The sequence below is a fragment of the Panthera leo genome, chromosome C2 (genome assembly GCF_018350215.1).
Source record: "Panthera leo isolate Ple1 chromosome C2, P.leo_Ple1_pat1.1, whole genome shotgun sequence".
In the NCBI taxonomy this organism is placed as follows: Eukaryota; Metazoa; Chordata; class Mammalia; order Carnivora; family Felidae; genus Panthera; species Panthera leo.
In genome coordinates this window covers 55111257-55133399 of record NC_056687.1, presented here as the reverse complement: position 1 = coordinate 55133399, position 22143 = coordinate 55111257, and the positions used below count along the sequence as shown (strand labels likewise).

Genomic DNA, 22143 nt, shown 5'->3' with positions numbered 1-22143 from the left:
AAAGCATTGCCATTTGAGTTGTAAAATTCTGGAGGCTACTTATAAATTACTATGTATGGTGTCTTAATAGGTCTTTTTGGCAGTATCTGGACCTTAAAAATCCCAGAATAGCTAGATTTTATATGATTAATGTAATTAAGGGAAAAACTTGGGCATTATCAGCAGGAACATACATTGGTGGCCAGGAAAAAATTGAGAATGTCCTAAATAAGGAAACAGAGGGGTCCTTCAGCCTTGGGACTATCTCTTATTAAAAGAGAGAAAGTAGATTTGAATGTCTCTTTTCCATCATTGTTTATGACAATTTTTTAAAAACAACTTAATTGAGATATAATTTACATATCATATAGTTCACCTCTTTAAAGTGTGCAATTCAGTTTTTAGTATATTTAAAGAATTATGCAACAATCACTGTAATCTAATTTTAGAATATTTTCATTATCCCCAAAAGAAATCTTGTACCCATTAGCAGTCACTCCCTTTTGTCCCCTCTGATCTGTGTTATTTCTCTACAGATATGCCTATTCTGGAATTTCAGATAAATGGGATCATACAACATATGACCTTTTGTGTCTGGCTTCTTTCACTTAGTATAATGGTTTTGGAGTTCATTCATGTTGTAAGATATATCAATACTTTATTCCTTCTTATAGTTGAATAATATTCCATAGTATGGACACACCACATTTGTTCATTCACCAGTTGATAGACATTTAGGTTGTTTACATGTTTTGGCTATTAAGAATAATGCCACCATGAACGCACACATGCAAGTTTTTATGTGGATGTATTAATTTCTCTTGTGTATATACCTACGAGAATTGCTGGGTCATATGGTACCTCCTATATTTGACATTTTGAAGAACTTCCAAAATGTCTTCCAAAGTGGCTGCATCATTTTATATTCCTGCAGCAATACGCAAGGGTTGTAACTTCTCTACATTCTCACTGACACATATTATTATCTTTTAGATTATAGCCATTCTAATGGGTGTGAAGTGGTATTTGAGTGTGATTTTATTTGTATTTCCCTAATCACTAAATGATATTGAGCATCTTTTCACGTGCTGATTGGCCATTTGTGTATCCTTGGAGAAATGTCTAATCAAACCTTTTGCCCATTTTTAATTGGTTTGTTGCTTTTTTTGTTGCATTTTAAGAGTTCTTTATATATTCTGGATACAAGTCCCTTATCAGATATATGATTTGCAAAGATTTTCTCCCAGTGTTGTCTTTTCACTTTCTTGATGGAGTCCAACCCTATTTTATTAGGCTTCCAAATGAGAGGCTTTCTTGTCTGAGCATATGTTCCAAAACTGTGGCCTTTCCACAGTATTTAAGGTGATTTGTAAATATAATATGGCTATAATTATGATTTTCAAAAGAAATCGTAGGAAGAAGAGCATGAAAGCAATAAGTTAATGATGTAGAGAGAAGAGTCTAAAGGGGTTTGCTTTGTCCTGTTTGTCCTTCCACCATGTGATGATGGTACCATTTACCCATTCCTACTCTATCTCCCTAGCTCCAGCCTTCTTCCTCCTGATGTTAGAAGTAACCACACTTTTCATAACCATATGAACAGTCTTTGTAATATTAACAGAGGCAACAAAGCCAGTGAGTGTAGAATAATACTTATGGAAGAAAGTTGGCAATGAAAGAAGAGAGAATAATAGAATCAGAGCTAAGGGGAGATATTTAAAGATGCAAGAGAACCTGGTTATGTTCTACAGAAAAGGAGTCCTTGAAATATGGAAATTAAAAGGATTCAGAACAAAAGGGATTACTATTGGAACAATGCTGAAGCAGACTTTGGGTAGGAATTTGATCAAGATTATGGAGAATGTGAGAAGAAGCCATCACCAACTGGGATTAAATGGAGTCATCAGTTGATACCAATGTTTTTTAAGCAAAGAAAAGGGCTGTAAGAGATGGTGTTAGGAAACTTTGAGAGCAACTCTAGACAACTATTTGGTTGCAATACATCCATTTTCATCAGGAGATCAATATTTATTGAGTACCTACCATGTCACATCACATTATATATCACATTATAATAGATGTTTTAGTAATTATAAAAGAAAACATCAAAACTCCTTCTTCAAGTGTTTATAATCTAGATGAGAAATAGTCTAACACAGTTAATTATTAAAACATACACAAGAGTTAGTGTCAGTATAGTACAGGTTGTTTATATGGTAAAAGATTTTTTTAAAAATGAGCTAAGGGAGTGGGGAAAGGTTTGAGGAAGAGGATAGGTCTTGAACAAAGTCTGGAAGGATTCATCTGCCTCCTCAATCTTTCTATCCAAATTCCTTCTTCGAAACCTAAACATTAAGAGAGGTGCCAAATCATATGCAATATGATGTGTGTGCTCTCAGAGGCAACCAGAGTCAGTAAGGAGCCATAGGATTAGATCTCTGCAAGATAGAATATTTTGATTCAACAAAAACTTTGTTAAACTTCATCTTCAGGCAAGGAGTGATCGTGGGCAGGAGAAACTCCTGTTTCTTTCATTAGGGTGGGTTAAACTTATGGCCCCATCCTCTCAAGAGGCATCTTTTTCTCGACTCTTTGAAGATTCTTTCCAATGCATGGCAAAATGAAGGAACATAAAATAGGAAAATACATATTATATTTTTCTCTTCTCTGCAGAATCTGAGTGTCAAGGAGGACGAAGTTCAGCAGATGAATCCCCCAAAGTTTGAAATGATTGAAGATGTGGCAATGCTGATTCATCTCAATGAAGCATCTGTGCTGCATACCCTGAAGAGGCGCTATGACCATTGGATGATCTATGTATGTATATATGCTTTACTGTGAAATATGTTGGCACTCATATTGGCAATGTCTCAGCCCTCTTTTGGATAAGCGCTTACCTTGAAATTAAGCATACTCACATGGGGATAATTTTTTAAATGTTTTTATTTATTTTTGAGAGACAGAACATGTATGCAGGGGAGGGGCAGAGAGAGAGGGAGACAGAGGATCTGAAACAGGCTCTGCACTGACAGCAGAGAGTAGGTAGGACTCAAACTGAAGAACTAAGAGATCATGACCTGAGCCGAAGTCAGACGCTTAACTGACTGGGCCACCCAGGTGACTCACATGGGAATAATTCTTGAGGAATGCCCACTGGAAAGGGATCTTAACATTTCCCCAATTTTAATTTGTCAACATTCATATCCCTTTCCCTAGGTTGTCAAGCTAGAGTAAAGGCATAAGGCTTAGAGCCAAATGCTAGTTTTGTCCGAATGCTAGTTTTGTCACTTACTAGTCTTTAAGTTTCTTAACTTCTTGAGGTCACCTTATCTGTAAAATGGGATAAGAATGCTTGACTCTCCAAGGTAGCCTGGAGGATTAAATAAGAGAATGTAAAACAGACAGTGCAGTGCCTGTCACCTCGTTTGGGCTCAGTAAGTAGAATGATTTTTTCATCATCATTAAATTGGCGATGGTTGCTCAAATTCTTTGATTTACTCAGAACCCTTTCAACAGAAGCAGCACTCAGTAGATTGGGCCAAAATGGTGGCATATGGGATCCATTGCTATAGAAGCCATGAAATGTAGTCAACTTGCTCCTTGGCACTTTGATTTACTACATGACTATATTAGTTCCCCTTGGAAGCTGTAATTACATGACTATATTAGTTTCCTTGGATGCTGTAACAAAATTATTACAAACCAGTTGGCTTAAAACAACAGAAGTTTATTATGTCACAGTTCTAGAGACAAGAAGTCCAAAATCAAATCAAACCAACAGGGTCATGCTCCCTTTGGAGTCTCTAGGGGAGAATCATTCCTTACCCCTTCCAGCTTCTAGTGGCTGCTGGCATTCCTTGTGGCCATACCACTCCAGTCTCTGCCTCTGTCTTCACATCACTGTCTCTTCTGTGTGTCCGTATCTACTCTCTGTGTGTCTTATAAAGACACCAGCCATTGGATTTAAGGCCCACCCACATTATCATCTTGAGATCCCTAACTTAATTATACCTGCAAAGATCCTTTTTCCAAATAAGATCGCATTCACAGGTTGTGGGGATTAGGATCTGAATGTATCTTTTTAGGGTCACAATTCAACCATTATAGTGACTCAGTGACCCAAATGAACTACTCCCCCTCAGTGCCTTAAAAACCAGGTTCCAGATCTTATTGAAACACAAGCCACCTTCTGGCCTCAAATGCCTGATGGCTGCTCAGCCTACTGACGGCGTGCTCTCTGTCTTCAAAAGGTGTGTGTGTCAGACATGTTAGTAGTTAGCGCATCTCCCTGGGAAGAGGTAACCCCAGGTCCTGCTGCCACTCTAACCTGATTCTATCTCCTCCTGTTATAGTCCCCTCTCTGTAAGAATCTAAAAGCTCTCCTCCTTTTAGTTCCTTTATGAGTAAATATTTCAGCAAATATTATCTGGCAGTGAGAGAGCTGACAAACCTGGAAGTATTTCTAACCTGTTTTCTGAAATCTTCTCTGATTTTTCCTCAGACATATTCAGGTCTCTTCTGTGTGAGCATAAACCCTTACAAGTGGCTTCCAGTGTATCAGAAAGAAGTCATGGCTGCCTACAAAGGGAAGAGGCGATCAGAAGCTCCCCCTCACATCTTCGCTGTTGCCGATAATGCCTTTCAGGATATGCTTCACAGTAAGTGGCTGCCCTACAAAATGAAAGGTAAAAATATCTGATCTACTTTCTCTCCGTGTCACTAAGAGTCACGTAGGCATTGTGAACAGAGCGTGGCCTTTACAGTTACCTAATCACTTGAAGCCTCTGTTTCTTTTGGATAAAACATGGGCAAAATAGAGCCTGCCTCCTAGGGTTCTGGAGACGATTAGCTCACACGTCAAATTAAGTGAGATAATGCATTGAAAGTGCTCATCCCAGTGGCTGGCCCAGAGTAAGCCCCCTGTAGATGGCAGCTTTTATTACATAAAGCTCCTGCTAGACTTTCTGGCACAAAGAAGTTTCTCTGTAGCTATTGTAGCACCATGCTTCTTAAAAGGCTTAAAATGGCAAAAATGTCAACCATTAGTCAGTTATCATTTGTATTTGGAGCAAGAGAATAGGCCTGAGATTTGTATGTTCTTATGACTGGCATATATAGGGGCAAGGGAAAAATCTATTTTACTCTGTACTATTTAAATGGTATTTTTTTTCCAACTGAGAGCAAATCCTTTCCCTTGTGTCTGACTTCAAACTGCAACCAAGGAAATTTTGAATAAGTTTGCCAATACGTAGAAGCTCTGGCAAAAGAATGTTCTGACATTTTCTTTTCTTTTGTAGCTCGAGAGAATCAGTCTGTACTTTTGACGTAAGTGTTTGCCTTGCCTCTTCTTTTTGGCCAGCTGTGAGAGTTTCAATGGAAACAGACACCTACTTTTCACTGGGAATAAAACATAAATTCACTGTATTTGAATTGTTTGCTCTTTAGATACAGAATACATTCTAGGCAAGAATAAGATACTCAGGAAATTGTCATAACACTTTAGTCAGTGATTACTCTAAAATTGGTACTAGCTAGACTGCTTCCACCATTTTAGTAAATCTTTTAGAACTCCTAGTACACAAGCTGATTTTAGTCATCTTCTTGGAGAACTCCCTGTCCATATAAGCATTTTCAAAGGTCTTTGGACTGGCTAATTGGACAGAGAGAATGAAAGTCCAATGGGTATGACCACAGAACATATAATCTGCTATTATCTGGGCAGTCAGATTGAGCAGACCAAGGTATATTAAGTAGTAGGAACTAAGAGATGGTGAAACTTGGAGGAAAAATGGAAGGAAAAATACTTCAGTGATACCACATTGTATGTTAATTTTGATGAGAAGAGCATTGATTGGCCAGGTAGACTGTCAGCATGGTGGCTGAGGGGAGAGGCTAAGACCTAAGAGGCAGTGAAATGCTAAAGTTGTTAGTCTTCCTATGCAATAATGTTGTCACCTTGTGTGTTGGGCTCTCCATTGGCTCCAGTCATCCTGAGAAGAATAACAGTCTCAGAATCTTGCAGCTAGATGGGTAGTTAGTGTTCAGCCTTTTGCAGAGAAGATAGACTATTTCCTGGAGTTTCATACAGATAAAGGCAGACCTTGATCCTATGATGCTTTGAGTGATGAAGCTATCACCACTGTGTTTTCTTCCCACATTACAAAGTTAACTGGTTATCAAAGGTAAAAGGGAAGTCTAAAACCCAACTGCCAGATGGAATGATTGGTAGGCCCTCTTCTTAGGGAGGGGGTTGGACCTAGCCATCTGATAGCCTCAATATGTAAAAATCCCTTGAACAGTTGGTAATGAGGAGACCAGTCTTTAATTAATAGAGGTGCTCTTCAGCTCTTTGTTAACAGGAGCATGAGGAACAGGCTTCTGGTTTTTATAAAATCTTTAATCTTTCTGTACTGAGTTTTGATTTTTGTTCGTGCTGTTTTTAGAGCCTGAGATAGTCCTTCCCCTTCTCCCAACCAATTAAATATCTACATCTCTTTAAAGTTTTCTCTTAAGTTCCATTTTTTCCATAGAAATGTCCCTTCTTGGGAAAAATATATTTAACTTTCACTGCATTTGTATTCTGAACCAGTTAACTGTGTCATTGAATTTTCAATCACAGAGGAGAATCTGGTGCTGGAAAGACTGTGAACACCAAACATATTATCCAGTATTTTGCCACCATAGGAACCATGCGTGAATCTAGGGAAAAGCTGGTAAGTGTTCATATATCTTGGCAGGAAAGATGAAGTGGTCCTATCTGCTGATCATGGAAGCTCTGCCTTGATTACTCTGGGGGAGAAAAGAGGAGACAAGAACCACAGAACAATTAGAAAATTTTAGAAAAGTCTTTTTCCCCCATCTTTGCCTCTTGAGAGGATTATTAAGTGCTTCAAACCAATAACTCCCAAATATAAAATTACATAATTTGTTTTAGACTTGCTTCAAGGGTTTAGTCTTTGTTGATTGAACCCTCTGAGAATTACTTTTAAGATCTAAGCCATCTTCCCTAAAGGCTAGGGTCATCAGTGCCTTGAATGGCTACTTTTGATATTTCTGAATTCCTTTAGCTATCATGAAATGTCAAACTCCCACAGATATGCACCAGTAAAAGTCTGCTTCCTTTACCACTATCCCCTGGATCAGATCTCAAATGCCTGGTGGACATACCCTCAACTTTAATCATATTCCAGGTTCTATTTACCTTCCCTCTCTATTTAATTAATTTTATCTTTGGTGATTTTTAATTTAGCTTGTTTTGTTAAGCTCCATTAACATGTTGATGAGTTTCATAATAATTTGAGGGTAACTAGACCATGAGAATTGGTACGCAAAATAAAATTAGATAATTCTGAGTGGGACTCAAAATCAATGAGTTATTGAGCTGTTAGAGCCTCTTATCTTTCTATGTCTGGCATTGTTATTTTGCCTTTTCAATTCAATTCTGGATCCATCCTGCTGTTTTGCAAATAAGAAGTATATCAAAATAACAAACTGGTCCAATTTTCAAACCATAAAAAGTTTCTTTACCAACCCCCACATTTCTGAATTTGATTGATTTCTTTAGGTGTCATTGAACTCTGTTATTCACTAGATATTACTTCATTTTTGTGTGCATTTTAGATTGTTTGGTGTGAGTTTGTTTGGTGGAGCCATTGAGCCTTATGATAATATATAACACATTACATAATACATAACACTTCTATGAAAATCTTTGCTTAAATAGCCCCTTACTTATTTAAAGGATAGTAGACCCATAATACTTAGAAGGGACATAGTATTTATCAATTTATAAATGCCTAAATACTATAAACTACATGGTTGGTTACATAGTTAACATACATTGTTAACAGGACCATAAGAACTAGGTTTCTGGTTTTTATAAAATCTTTAATCTTTCTGTACTGAGTTTTGATTTTTGTTCATGCTGTTATTTCTAGGCTAAGATAGTCCTTCCCCTTCTCCTAACCAATTAAATATCTATATCTCTTTATGTCACAAGTCACTGCTTGGCATGGACTGCTAGATTACTTAGGAATAGTAGCAAGGTAAAAATCAATTTAATAATGCCAAGATTCTGTTCTGTTATCTTAGGATAAATTCCCAGGTGTGAGAATTAGATGGGAAGAGATGGAGATTAACAATGGGGAAAATATAAGGAATGAAACTTGCTTGGAAATAGGATATAGATCTCTATGTTCTTTTCCCACTTAGGCCAATGCCAACCAAAAGAGAAGCATTTCAAATAAATGAGCTCCCACATATATTCACAGAAGCATTGTATATTAAGACATTTTCTCATACATCTATTTTTCTGAGTTCCCATCCCAAAGTAACATTGTATAACCAAATCTGGAAATGGCTTTTAGCTACTGGTTATCAAAACAAGAATTGGGTCTGGCCTAGGAATGGAGGGTTTATCACATTACAGAATTTTGCTGAAAATTTTATCTGTTTTATTTCTCATACCTGCATCTCAGGGGACTTTAGAAGATCAAATCCGTGAAGTGAATCCTATCTTGGAAGCATTTGGAAATGCCAAAACCCTTAGAAATGACAACTCCTCTCGTTTTGTAAGTAGCATGATTAAGCATCATATCAGAGTCTTTAATTTTGAAACAAATGATAAAATTCATGTCTTAGCACATAGGTGTAAAAAAATATCTGGAACACCAAAGAGGTCTTTGATTAAAGTTTATAATATTGTTAGAGTCTTTGAAAAAGAAAGAGATCAGTTTCATCATTAAGACATTAAAACTACATACAAATGTGCAACCTGAGGAGCTTCTATTTGGTCAGTTTTAGGAAGAAAATATTTAATAATTTCAAATTCCTTTCCACTCCCAGTAGGGAAGCTTACCCAGCAAATTCCAATGACGCTTTATATTTTATTACATTTCACAGATTTGAAAGTACTTTCTCTTTCATAATTTCCTATACTCCTTATAACAAATCGATTTAGTAAGCACTTCCTAATTCACTTAGTATAATTATTGTTTCTACTCTTGCTATGGCTCCCCTACCTCTGTATATTTTCCACGGGGAATTTTTTTGTTGGGAGACAACATTTTTTAAAATAGCTTTTGATAGCTTGCAGCCCCAGGATAGAGAAAGAATTTGGATTTCCAACCCTAGTTTCACAAATCCATTTTATGCCAAAAATGAGTGGCAGGGAGCCACTCTATAATTTACAAGGAAATTTGCAGAAGGCTTCCTGTTTGAATCTTTGGGCACAATTACATAACACCTCATGCTGATTTGGCTAGTTTCCATCCAGGGCCTTAGCACTGCCCTGCCTGTGCTTACATCTGCTTGTAATGTCTGGCTGCATAGCAGGTGCTAATATTGGTCCATAAAACAACTGCTAGATTTGGGATTGATTAGAATGTGAAAGCGTTTTCTGCTGAAATGTGAAAAAAAGCTGGAAAAGAAGAGGGGAAAAGGAAGGAACAGAGGGAAACAGAGGGAAAGGAAAAGAAGATAAAAGAACATAAGACAGGAAAAAGTAAAAGGAAGAAAGGAAAAAACAACAAGTAGAAATAAAGATAAATGAGAAGGAAAGAAAGCAATTGAAAAAGAACACGAGGGGTGCCTGGGTGGTTCACTTGGTTAAGCATCTGACTCTTGATTTTGGCTCAGGTCATGATCTCACTGTTGTGAGATCAAGCCCTGAGTCAGGCTCTGCACTGATAGTGTGGAGCTGGCTTGGGATTCTCTCTCTCTCTTCTCTGTCTCTCTCTCCCTCTCTCCCCATGCTGGTGCTTGCTCTCTCTATCTGTCAAAATAAATAAACATTTAAGGGAAAAAAAAGAAAGAAAAGGAACAAGAGTGAGAAAAAAGTTGGAAGGATAGAAGAAAAAATAGAGAAGCAAAATCTACAAAGATGGATGAATAGAAGGTAGAAGGAAAGGAAGGGAGAAGGAAAAAGGAAAGAGAAAAAGGGGTCCAAAAATTAAGAAACTCAGGTTAAATGATTTCAATTAATACTGTGTATATATGTATGTATACATAAATGTATGTGTATAAATGCACATATATGTGTGTACTTTTGTGTGTGTGTGTGTGTGTGTGTGTGTGTGTGTGTGTGGTTCCCATTGCCCTACATTTGTTAACTTAGTGGCTCAATCCCAGTGCTTGTAGCCACTCTCCTTCCCTTGCCCAGCTGCTATCCTGCTCTGACTCCCTCTTTAAATGGATGACCTCCACCAGCTGGCCTTCTGCCCAGCACTATCATCCCCATCCTGCAAGATCTAGCTGCCACTGATGCTTCATCTTATTTTTTTTATTATTATTTTTAATGTTTATTTATTTGGGGGAGATAGAGACAGAGCACAAGCGGGAGAGGGGCAAAGAGAGAGGGAGACACAGAATCTGAAGCAGGCTCCAGGCTCTGGGCTCCACAGAGCCCGACGCAGACTCCAACCCATGAGCAGTGAGATCATGACCTGAGCCGAAGTAGGATACTTAACTGACTGAGCCACCCAGGCATCCCCCACTGAGTGTCTCCTTAGCTGCTTGTGGCTTCTGACATTGGATCTGTCACCTCTGGGCAGCCTTTCTGTACCATTGGATCCTGTCCTATGGCTTTTCATGAGAAGAAAGGAAGGAGCCCCAACTGTTATTTATGCCAAAGTAGTATTTTTAAAACATAAATGTGATCACATCATTTTTTCTGCTTAAAATCTCCCAGTATCTTCTGAGCACACATAAAATTAAATCTTACTCCTTCCTCTGGCCCACATGGCTTACTGATATGGTGCCTGGTGACTGTCTACCTGTCAGACTCCTTTTACTCACTGAACTCCTGCACAACTGACTTTTCTTCTTGATTCAAGACTCACCAAATGTTCCTGTGTTAATGCCATTGCATTAGCTGCTTACACTTAGAATCTAGAAGAGTAAGGACCACACCTGTTTTTCTAACATGGTATGTCCATGGCCTAGCAGGTTTCCTGGGTCATAGTAGGTGCTCAACAAATGTTTGCTGAATAAATGAAAGAGTTTGCTGCATGGAGCAATAGAGAATAGTTTGGAGAATAGTTTTCTCATTTTCAGATCAGAACACGGAGGCCCAGAGATGATTCAAGAACACCCACAAAAATACACAGCTAGAAGTCGGCAGATCTGAGACTAGAATCCAGGACCACTGCCAATCCTGGTGTCATTCTGGCTTGCTCCTAGCATTAAGTGGTGTCATCTCAGACCCATGTTGCATTTTTCTTTTAACTTTGGGGAAGTAGTCAGTTTGAGAGGAATGTGTGTAATAAAACCATTGCAACTGTTCGGAATGTTTCAGTAGGAGACCGTGTTTTGTGTCCACCTAGGGCAAATTCATCAGGATGCACTTTTGTGCCAGAGGCAAGCTGTCATCTGCAGACATCGATATTTGTGAGTAGCCACTATACTATTTGATTACTTTTCTTCTAAGTTTTGCAAGAACACCTAAGTATGAATCTTTATCCTTTTCTCATCCTGCAGATTTGTTCGAAAAATCCCGAGTGATTTTCCAGCAGCCTGGAGAGAGAAACTACCACATATTCTATCAAATTCTGTCTGGAAAAAAAGAACTTCATGGTGAGTGCATTATTCTGGAGCTTAGGGACATACTAAAACAAAAGACAGAAGTCAGATTACAGACCTGGGAAAGGATTGCTTAATAAGTCTCTTAGCCTCTTTAGAACTCAGTTTATTCATCCTATAAGGTAAATAATTATTAAGCCAATCATAAAACCAATGTTCTATACTTTTATATGGCTAGAGAGTAAATGTTAGCCCTTTCCCCCCCTATGTAGTAGTGTTTGGAAGTGGGTAGGATGCCCAGCAGGCATAAATGAATGTGTGCGTGTGTGTGTGTGTGTGTGTACACACGTGCATGAGAGAGAGAGAGAGAGAGAGAGAGAGATGTGTGTAAGAATATTAAATAATTTAAGGCCTTCAATGATTAGAAGATTAGAACCACATGAGTGGTATAGACAGGAGGCCAGAAGTGGGAGTCACCACTATGGTGCGTAGTGGACAATGAGAGTTTTATAAAGAAGGGAGGCTTTGGGTTGGGATATAAAGGATGGGAAGGGGATTTAACCAGAGTGAGTGGAGGATATTTCCTATGGGAGGAAGAGTGGGTACAGTGACAGGAAAGGGTAGGGCAAGATCATGCAGCAGAGAGACCCGGTTGACTGAAGGAAAGGATCTGTTATAGGAATAGTGGAGATTTTATTCTGATGGTTTCTGAACTCAAGGAGTTGGGAGGGCATGTGTATGTGCATGCATCTACATGTGTGTTATAGGGGGAGGGTAATAGGAGGTCATGATTTGTTGAAGGCAGGGACAATGAAGCTGGTGTGGTGGGCAAGAGGGATGGAAGGTGGAGATCCTAGACGGAAGTGACTATAGCAGCCCTGCCGTGAGATGACAAGGTATTGTTGAAGGCAGTGTCAGTGGGAATGGGAGAAAAGGAAGTGGATTCATAGAGGAATAGACAGGTCTTAGCAATGACTGCAGGAATGAGGGAAAGTGAGGAGTCAAAAATCCTCCCAAGTTTTATAATTTGACAAGGATAAAGGTAGTGCCATGAACAGAAATGAAGAAGTAACTTGTGTGGTAAGAGAATGAACTTCATGTATTCATTCAACAAATACTTATTGTAGGGCTGCTGTGTGTGCACCAGGCACTGTTGCTTAAGCATGGGTGTTGGAGAAGAAATAAGACAGGTCTCTGCCCTTGTGAGCTTACATTCTAGTATGGAAGACAAGTAATAAGAAAGTAAACAAAGAAATATATAATTTTAGAGAGTGGTAGGTCTACAAAAAACGTAGGGTGAGGGGACAGAGTGAATTTGGGCTTGGTGGGGGTATGTGGTTATATTTTAGATAGAATGGTCAGGCAAGATCTCTCTGAGAAGGCAATATTTTCACAAACCATAGTATGAATAAGCAAGCAAGTAGGCTAGATGTCCAGGAATAAAGTTCCAGGAAGAGGGAACAGTAAATGCAAAGACGCTGAGGCAGGAATGAATTTGGTTTACTCTTGAAATAGCAAAATGTCCCTTGCAGGTGGTGGAGAGAAGGTAACGAAGGGGGAGATGGGCAGGGCCAGATCAAGCAGCTTCTTACAGGCTTTGGCAGAGTTTATAGTGAATTTTAGGTGCTATGGGAAGTCATTGGATGGGGAGAATGACAAATTGATTGGATTGCAAAGGTCTTGCATATGAGGTAAACCACTGAGGACAATGATGCTCCCACAGGAATGGATGTGGGATGAGATAGAAGATCCAGGCGAGCAAATTGATGGAGAACAATCCCCCCAGCCTGTTATCCTAGATTAAGTATACTAATCATACACTTGGCTGTGTTTTGACCACATGGCCTTCAACTTCAAAGAGCTCTTACTGAATGGGGAAATATCTGCAAACTGGAAAATTTGCCACAGGCACAATAGGTGATATGAAAGCAGCAACTATTCTTCTCACTTTCCCTCCACCTAACCTTGAACAGATTTTTTTTTTAATCTCCCTTTGATTAGCCCTGCCAAATCTAACATTCTTGGCACAAATTTCTATGCTGTACAGGGTATGTGACACAGAGGGTCCAATGTAAGTACCAGCAGTGACTGCAAGGCTTGGGGAGCTGTTTACTAATAGAACCATCTGAGGGCTCTGGGCTGCTATGGAAAAACCATGCTTATCTTGAATTCATTGATCTTGTGGAGTCTTTGGGGGCTGCAGAGATTGATTAGTGTACAAAGGCTGACATCTGGTGGTCCATATTGGGTATTGTCAGTCCACTTGTTCTCACCACTGGTCATTCTTTGGGACATTTTAAAATTTGAACTCTTTTTATTCATGTTTGCCAAAGGAGATCTTCAGAAAGATCTCCCAAGAATTGATACAGGAGAACACATCTTAGCAACATAAGGATAATGTCCAAATTTCCTATTATAGAACTATTATAGAAGAACTGGGTATGGAAAATCAGTCAAGAGGCTGGCCACCCACTGAAGAAGCCTAGGAAATGGGGTGATGGGTTACCCCAAAGTCAGGCCCCAATTAGTCTCTACATGGTCTGGAACATGCCTTTACTCCCTTTCAGTTTAGGCTCACCCTTGTTCAAGCCATGGCTAAAACTCACTTTCTTAGTCCCTTTAGACACGGCCCCTTGAAATTCCTTAATTCTTAATACCAACTGTATAGATTGGTGCTGCATATACCTTCCTATTTTTTCTTCTCTCCTTTACTATTTTTTTCTATTCATTTATCGTACCCATTCTTGCTATTCAACTAGTGTAGAAACTCTAGGGTGAAAGGTCAGAAACATGACCTTGTCTCTTGGAATCCCTAACATTTTGCTTACTGCTCTAAGTGCTCACTTTAGTATGTGGCAGTAAGGCAGTGTGGAAGTTGCCAAGAGGTGTGCCTGATCCATCTACTAGTGGCCTGAATGCATCTGGGGGAAGAAAGTGTCAGCATCTGGACCTCCTAGTCCGGAGCATATTAAGTTGTACTCCTTTTACCCATTATGTCTCTCTTGAACTAGTCTCATATCTTTACTCCCTTTTCTCCCCACTGGTTGTTAGGAGGAACAAGATGTGCGTGTGGTGGTGGTGCCTGGCCTAACTCTAGAGAATGCTATTCAAGCTGTAGACTATGCGAATGATTCTTTCTGGAGCTGGGCAGTGTACAACCTCTTCAGAGGTACATGGCAGTGTGAGAAATTGGCAATGATGACTTATGTGGCATAGAGGGACTAGCTATAGAACTTTGTGATTTTAAGGTGTTTTTTGTTTTTTTGTTTTTTTTTTTTTTTTTTTTTTTTTTGTCCAATGGTTAGTTTTGCTCCTTTTCATAGTGAACTCAGCTAAATCTTGGAGAGCATTCAGCCATCCATGCAAAAAGTAAAATTTAAAGTCAAGATGACATGGAAAACAGCCTTGAATGATAAAATACTCACTCTTAAAGGGCTCTCTGAATCTGCTATTGAAGAGAGACATCTAGAAATGACACCGGCACATTTTGTGGTTGTGAAGCAGTTGACTTTTAGCATCCTCTCGTGCCCCCTGTCTGTGCTCTCTCCAGCCCTCCTGAAAATCTCCCCCATTCTCCACATGCCCACAGCCTGGTCAACAATCTTGTGTGTGGGCCTTTAGTGGCCTAGATAGTCTTCCTGGCCCTAATAAGTGCCTCACAAAAATGTATTCACTGTTTGCTTTTTTTCCATTCTCTCTTGGCCATTTCTCTTGGTAGAAATGAAATTAATTAAATAAAGGAATCTCTGTTAACATGATATTCCAAGGTAACTTCAAGCCTCACCCCAATTAAAATTAATTGCTCCTTGAAAACAAATTTTGATAAGGCCCAGGGGGGAAGATGTTTTGAGCTAAAGGCCTTTCGGAGTTCCTCAAACACTCAGGCATTTAGTTTGTACATTTTTTTTTTTTTATTTTAAATAAGTTTATTCTGTTTCAATTTTTTTTTTATTTTTTTTATTTTTTAATATATGAAATTTACTGTCAAATTGGTTTCCATACAACACCCAGTGCTCATCCCAAAAGGTGCCCTCCTCAATACCCATCACCCACCCTGTCCTCCCTCCCACCCTGCCCTCCCTCCCACCCCCCATCAACCCTCAGTTTGTTCTCAGTTTTTTAACAGTCTCTAATGCTTTGGCTCTCTCCCTCTCTAACCTCTTTTTTTTTTTTTTTTTTTTTTCCTTCCCCTCCCCCATGGGTTTCTGTTATGTTTCTCAGGATCCACATAAGAGTGAAACCATATGGTATCTGTCTTTCTCTGTATGGCTTATTTCACTTAGCATCACACTCTCCAGTTCCATCCATGTTGCTACAAAAGGCCATATTTCATTTTTTCTCATTGCCACGTAGTATTCCATTGTGTATATAAACCACAGTTTCTTTATCCATTCATCAGTTGATGGACATTTAGGCTCTTTCCATAATTTGGCTATTGTTGAGAGTGCCGCTATAAACATTGGGGTACAGGTGCCCCTATGCATCAGTACTCCTGTATCCCTTGGATAAATTCCTAGCAGTGCTATTGCTGGGTCATAGGGTAGGTCTATTTTTAATTTTCTGAGGAACCTCCACACTGCTTTCCAGAGCGGCTGCACCAATTTGCATTCCCACCAACAGTGCAAGAGGGTTCCTGTTTCTCCACATCCTCTCCAGCATCTATAGTCTCCTGATTTCTTCATTTTGGCCACTCTGACTGGCGTGAGGTGGTATCTGAGTGTGGTTTTGATTTGTATTTCCCTGATAAGGAGCGACGTTGAACATCTTTTCATGTGCCTGTTGGCCATCCGGATGTCTTCTTTAGAGAAGTGTCTATTCATGTTTTCTGCCCATTTCTTCACTGGGTTATCTGTTTTTCGGGTGTGGAGTTTGATGAGCTCTTTATAGATTTTGGATACTAGCCCTTTGTCCGATGTGTCATTTGCAAATATCTTTTCCCATTCCGTTGGTTGCCTTTTAGTTTTGTTGGTTGTTTCCTTTGCTGTGCAGAAGCTTTTTATCTTCATAAGGTCCCAGTAATTCACTTTTGCTTTTAATTCCCTTGCCTTTGGGGATGTGCCGAGTAAGAGATTGCTACGGCTGAGGTCAGAGAGGTCTTTTCCTGCTTTCTCCTCTAGGGTTTTGATGGTTTCCTGTCTCACATTCAGGTCCTTTATCCATTTTGAGTTTATTTTTGTGAATGGTGTGAGAAATTGGTCTAGTTTCAACCTTCTGCATGTTGCTGTCCAGTTCTCCCAGCACCATTTGTTAAAGAGACTGTCTTTTTTCCATTGGATGTTCTTTCCTGCTTTGTCAAAGATGAGTTGGCCATACGTTTGTGGGTCTAGTTCTGGGGTTTCTATTCTATTCCATTGGTCTATGTGTCTGTTTTTATGCCAATACCATGCTGTCTTGATGATGACAGCTTTGTAGTAGAGGCTAAAGTCTGGGATTGTGATGCCTCCTGCTTTGGTCTTCTTCTTCAAAATTACTTTGGCTATTCGGGGCCTTTTGTGGTTCCATATGAATTTTAGGATTGCTTGTTCTAGTTTCGAGAAGAATGCTGGTGCAATTTTGATTGGGATTGCATTGAATGTGTAGATAGCTTTGGGTAGTATTGACATTTTGACAATATTTATTCTTCCAATCCATGAGCAGGGAATGTCTTTCCATTTCTTTATATCTTCTTCAATTACCTGCGTAAGCTTTCTATAGTTTTCAGCATACAGATCTTTTACATCTTTGGTTAGATTTATTCCTAGGTATTTTATGCTTCTTGGTGCAATTGTGAATGGGATCAGTTTCTTCATTTGTCTTTCTGTTGCTTCATTGTTAGTGTATAAGAATGCAACTGATTTCTGCACATTGATTTTGTATCCTGCAACTTTGCTGAATTCATGTATCAGTTCTAGCAGACTTTTGGTGGAGTCTATCGGATTTTCCATGTATAATATCATGTCATCTGCAAAAAGCGAAAGCTTGACTTCATCTTTGCCAATTTTGATGCCTTTGATTTCCTTTTGTTGTCTGATTGCTGATGCTAGAACTTCCAGCACTATATTAAACAGCAGCGGTGACAGTGGGCATCCCTGTCGTGTTCCTGATCTCAGGGAAAAAGCTCTCAGTTTTTCCCCGTTGAGGATGATGTTAGCTGTGGGCTTTTCATAAATGGCCTTTATGATCTTTAAGTATGTTCCTTCTATCCCGACTTTCTCAAGGGTTTTTATTAAGAAAGGGTGCTGGATTTTGTCAAAGGCCTTTTCTGCATCGATTGACAGGATCATATGGTTCTTCTCTTTTTTTTTGTTAATGTGATGTATCACGTTGATCGATTTGCGAATGTTGAACCAGCCCTGCATCCCAGGAATGAATCCCACTTGATCATGGTGAATAATTCTTTTTATATGCTGTTGAATTCGATTTGCTAGTATCTTATTAAGAATTTTTGCATCCATATTCATCAGGGATATTGGCCTGTAGTTCTCTTTTTTTACTGGGTCTCTGTCTGGTTTAGGAATCAAAGTAATACTGGCTTCATAGAATGAGCCTGGAAGTTTTCCTTCCCTTTCTATTTCTTGGAATAGCTTGAGAAGGATAGGTATTATCTCAGCTTTAAATGTCTGGTAGAACTCCCCTGGGAAGCCATCTGGTCCTGGACTCTTATTTGTTGGGAGATTTTTGATAACCGATTCAATTTCTTCGCTGGTTATGGGTCTGTTCAAGCTTTCTATTTCCTCCTGATTGAGTTTTGGAAGAGTGTGGGTGTTTAGAAATTTGTCCATTTCTTCCAGGTTGTCCAATTTGCTGGCATATAATTTTTCATAGTATTCCCTGATAATTGTTTGTATCTCTGAGGGATTGGTTGTAATCATTCCATTTTCATTCATGATTTTATCTATTTGGGTCATCTCCCTTTTCTTTTTGAGAAGCCTGGCTAGAGGTTTGTCAATTTTGTTTATTTTTTCAAAAAACCAACTCTTGGTTTCGTTGATCTGCTCTACAGTTTTTTTAGATTCTATATTGTTTATTTCTGCTCTGATCTTTATTATTTCTCTTCTTCTGCTGGGTTTAGGCTGCCTTTGCTGTTCTGCTTCTATTTCCTTTAGGTGTGCTGTTAGATTTTGTATTTGGGATTTTTCTTGTTTCTTGAGATAGGCCTGGATTGCAATGTATTTTCCTCTCAGGACTGCCTTCGCTGCATCCCAAAGCGTTTGGATTGTTGTATTTTCATTTTCGTTTGTTTCCATATATGTTTTAATTTCTTCTCTAATTGCCTGGTTGACCCACTCATTCGTTAGTAGGGTGTTCTTTAACCTCCATGCTTTTGGAGGTTTTCCAGACTTTTTCCTGTGGTTGATTTCAAGCTTCATAGCATTGTGGTCTGAAAGTATGCATGGTATAATTTCAATTCTTGTAAACTTATGAAGGGCTGTTTTGTGACCCAGTATATGATCTATCTTGGAGAATGTTCCATGTGCACTCGAGAAGAAAGTATATTCTGTTGCTTTGGGATGCAGAGTTCTAAATAGATCTGTCAAGTCCATCTGATCCAATGTATCATTCAGGGCCCTTGTTTCTTTATTGACTGTGTGTCTAGATGATCTATCCATTTCTGTAAGTGGGGTGTTAAAGTCCCCTGCAATGACCACATTCTTATCAATAAGGTTGCTTATGTTTATGAGTAATTGTTTTATATATCTGGGGGCTCGGGTATTTGGCGCATAGACATTTATAATAGTTAGCTCTTCCTGGTGGATAGACCCTGTGATTATTATATAATGCCCTTCTTCATCTCTTGTTACAGCCTTTAATTTAAAGTCTAGTTTGTCTGATATAAGTATGGCTACTCCAGCTTTCTTTTGGCTTCCAGGAGCATGATAAATAGTTCTCCATCCCCTCACTCTCAATCTAAAGGTGTCCTCAGATCTAAAATGAGTCTCTTGTAGACAACAAATAGATGGGTCTTGTTTTTTTATCCATTCTGATACCCTATGTCTTTTAGTTGGCGCATTTAATCCAATTACATTCAGTGTTATTATAGAAAGATATGGGTTTAGAGTCATTGTGATGTCTGTATGTTTTATGCTTGTAGTGATGTCTCTGGTACTTTGTCTCACAGGATCCCCCTTAGGATCTCTTGTAGGGCTGGTTTCGTGGTGACAAATTCCTTCAGTTTTTGTTTGTTTGGGAAGACCTTTATCTCTCCTTCTATTCTAAATGACAGACTTGCTGGATAAAGGATTCTCGGCTGCATATTTTTTCTGTTTAGCACACTGTAGATATCGTGCCAAGCCTTTCTGGCCTGCCAAGTTTCAAAGGAGAGATCAGTCACGAGTCTTATAGGTCTCCCTTTATATGTGAGGGCACGTTTATCCCTTGCTGCTTTCAGAATTTTCTCTTTATCCTTGTATTTTGCCAGTTTCACTATGATATGTCGTGCAGAAGATCGATTCAAGTTACGTCTGAAGGGAGTTCTCTGTGCCTCTTGGATTTCAATGCCTTTTTCCTTCCCCAGTTCAGGGAAGTTCTCAGCTATAATTTGTTCAAATACCCCTTCAGCACCCTTCCCTCTCTCTTCCTCCTCTGGGATACCAATTATGCATATATTATTTTTTTTTAGTGTATCACTTAGTTCTCTAATTTTCCCCTCATACTCCTGGATTTTTTTATCTCTCTTTCTTTCAGCTTCCTCTTTCTCCATAACTTTATCTTCTAGTTCACCTATTCTCTCCTCTGCCTCTTCAAGCCGAGCCATCGTGGATTCCATTTTGTTTTGCAATTCGTTTAAAGCGTTTTTCAACTCCTCGTGACTGTTCCTTAGTCCCTCGATCTTTGTGGCAAGAGATTCTCTGCTGTCCTGTATACTGTTTTCAAGCCCAGCGATTAATTTTATGACTATTATTCTAAATTCACTTTCTGTTATATTATTTAAATCCTTTTTGATCAGTTCATTAGCTGTTGTTATTTCCTGGAGATTCTTCTGAGGGGAATTCTTCCGTTTGGTCGTTTTGGAGAGTCCCTGGCGTGGTGAGGACCTGCAGGGCACTTCCCCTGTGCTGTGGTGTATAACTGGAGTTAGTGGGCGGGGCCGCAGTCCGACCCGATGTCTGCCCCCAGCCCACTGCTGGGGCCACAGTCAGACTGGTGTGTGCCTTCTCTTCCCCTCTCCTAGGGGCGGGATTCACTGTGGGGTGGCGTGTCCCGTCTGGGCTACTTGCACACTGCCAGGCTTGTGTTGCTGGGGATCTGGCGTCTTAGCTGGGGTGGGTAGGCAAGGTGCACGGGGGCTGGAGGGGCAGGCTTAGCTCGCTTCTCCTTAGGTGATCCACTTCAGGAGGAGCCCTGTGGCAGCGGGAGGGAGTCAGATCCGCTGCCGGAGGTTTGGCTCCGCAGAAGCACAGAGTTGGGTGTTTGCGCGGAGCGAGCAAGTTCTCTGGCAGGAACTGGTTCCCTTTGGGATTTTGGCTGGGGGATGGGCGGGGGAGATGGCGCTGGCGCCTTTGTTCCCCGCCAAGCTGAGCTCTGCCGTCCGGGGGCTCAGCAGCTCTCCCTCCCTTTGTCCTCCAGCCTTCCCGCTTTCCGAGCAGAGCTGTTAACTTATGACCTCCCAGACGCTAAGTCGCGCTTGCTGTGGGAACACAGTCCGTCCGGCCCCTCCGCTTTTGCCAGCCAGACTTGGGGGCTCTGCTTGGCCGGCGAGCCGCCCCTCCACCCCGGCTCCCTCCCGCCAGTCCGTGGAGCGCGCACCGCCTCGCCGCCCTTCCTACCCTCTTCCGTGGGCCTCTAGTCTGCGCTTGGCTCCGGAGACTCCGTTCTGCTAATCCTCTGGTGGTTTTCTGGGTTCTTTAGGCAGGTGTAGGTGGAATCTAAGTGATCGGCAGGACGCGCTGTGAGCCCCGCGTCCTCCTACGCCACCATCTTCCGGAACCCCCTAGTTTGTACATTTTTTAGAGCCACCACTTCATTGTGACTATATCTGCTCCAGATGATTAGGCCAATGCATCAGCCATATTTCTGGTTAGTGAGATAAAGCAAAAGCCCATTAAGTATCCTTTATAACTTCCAGAAGTGTATCTGGAAGCAAGACCCTCCTTCTGTCTATGCAAAGGAGGAAAGGAATTATGATTATAGTTACAAACACAGGTTCAAGTAGGTAGCTGGCTTAGTCTAACAGAAATACTAGAGACTAGGGGCACTTGGGTGGCTCAGTTGGTTGAGCATCCGACTCTTGATTTCAGCTCGGGTCATAATCCCAGGGTCGTGGGATAGAGCCCCACATCAGGCTCTGTGCTGAGCAGGGAGCATGCTTAGGATTCTCTGTCTTCCTCCCTCTCTGCCCCTCCCCCAGCTCTCTCTCTTTCTCTCAAATAAAATTTAAAAAAATACTAGAGACTGTGTTTTAAATTCAATATACTATTAATTGTGTCCTGGGCAAGTCATGGGGCTTTCCAGGTTTCTATTTTCCTATATTCAACATAGAGAAAATAATGTCAAATATAGCACCTTTGGTCATCACAACCAAAATGAAAATGATCAAAAATAACCTAATAAGTATTAGTGTAGGGGCGCCTGGGTGGCTCAGTCGGTTGAGCGTCTGACTTCAGCTCAGGTCATGATCTCACAGTTCCTGACTTCGAGCCCCACGTCGGGCTCTGTGCTGATAGCTCA

General features: G+C 40.2%; 1 protein-coding gene across 1 annotated transcript in view; it reads left to right on the top strand.

Moving 5' to 3' along the window:
• MYH15 (myosin heavy chain 15) overlaps positions 1-22143 on the top strand; it is a 151082-nt gene that overhangs the window by 5347 nt on the left and 123592 nt on the right. Inside the window, exons 3-10 of the mRNA XM_042902997.1 lie at positions 2653-2796; positions 4481-4637; positions 5277-5304; positions 6599-6692; positions 8071-8085; positions 8457-8549; positions 11301-11364; positions 11455-11550. Coding sequence (XP_042758931.1) covers positions 2653-2796; positions 4481-4637; positions 5277-5304; positions 6599-6692; positions 8071-8085; positions 8457-8549; positions 11301-11364; positions 11455-11550 — 691 coding nt within the window. The remainder of the gene's footprint in view (positions 1-2652; positions 2797-4480; positions 4638-5276; positions 5305-6598; positions 6693-8070; positions 8086-8456; positions 8550-11300; positions 11365-11454; positions 11551-22143) is intronic.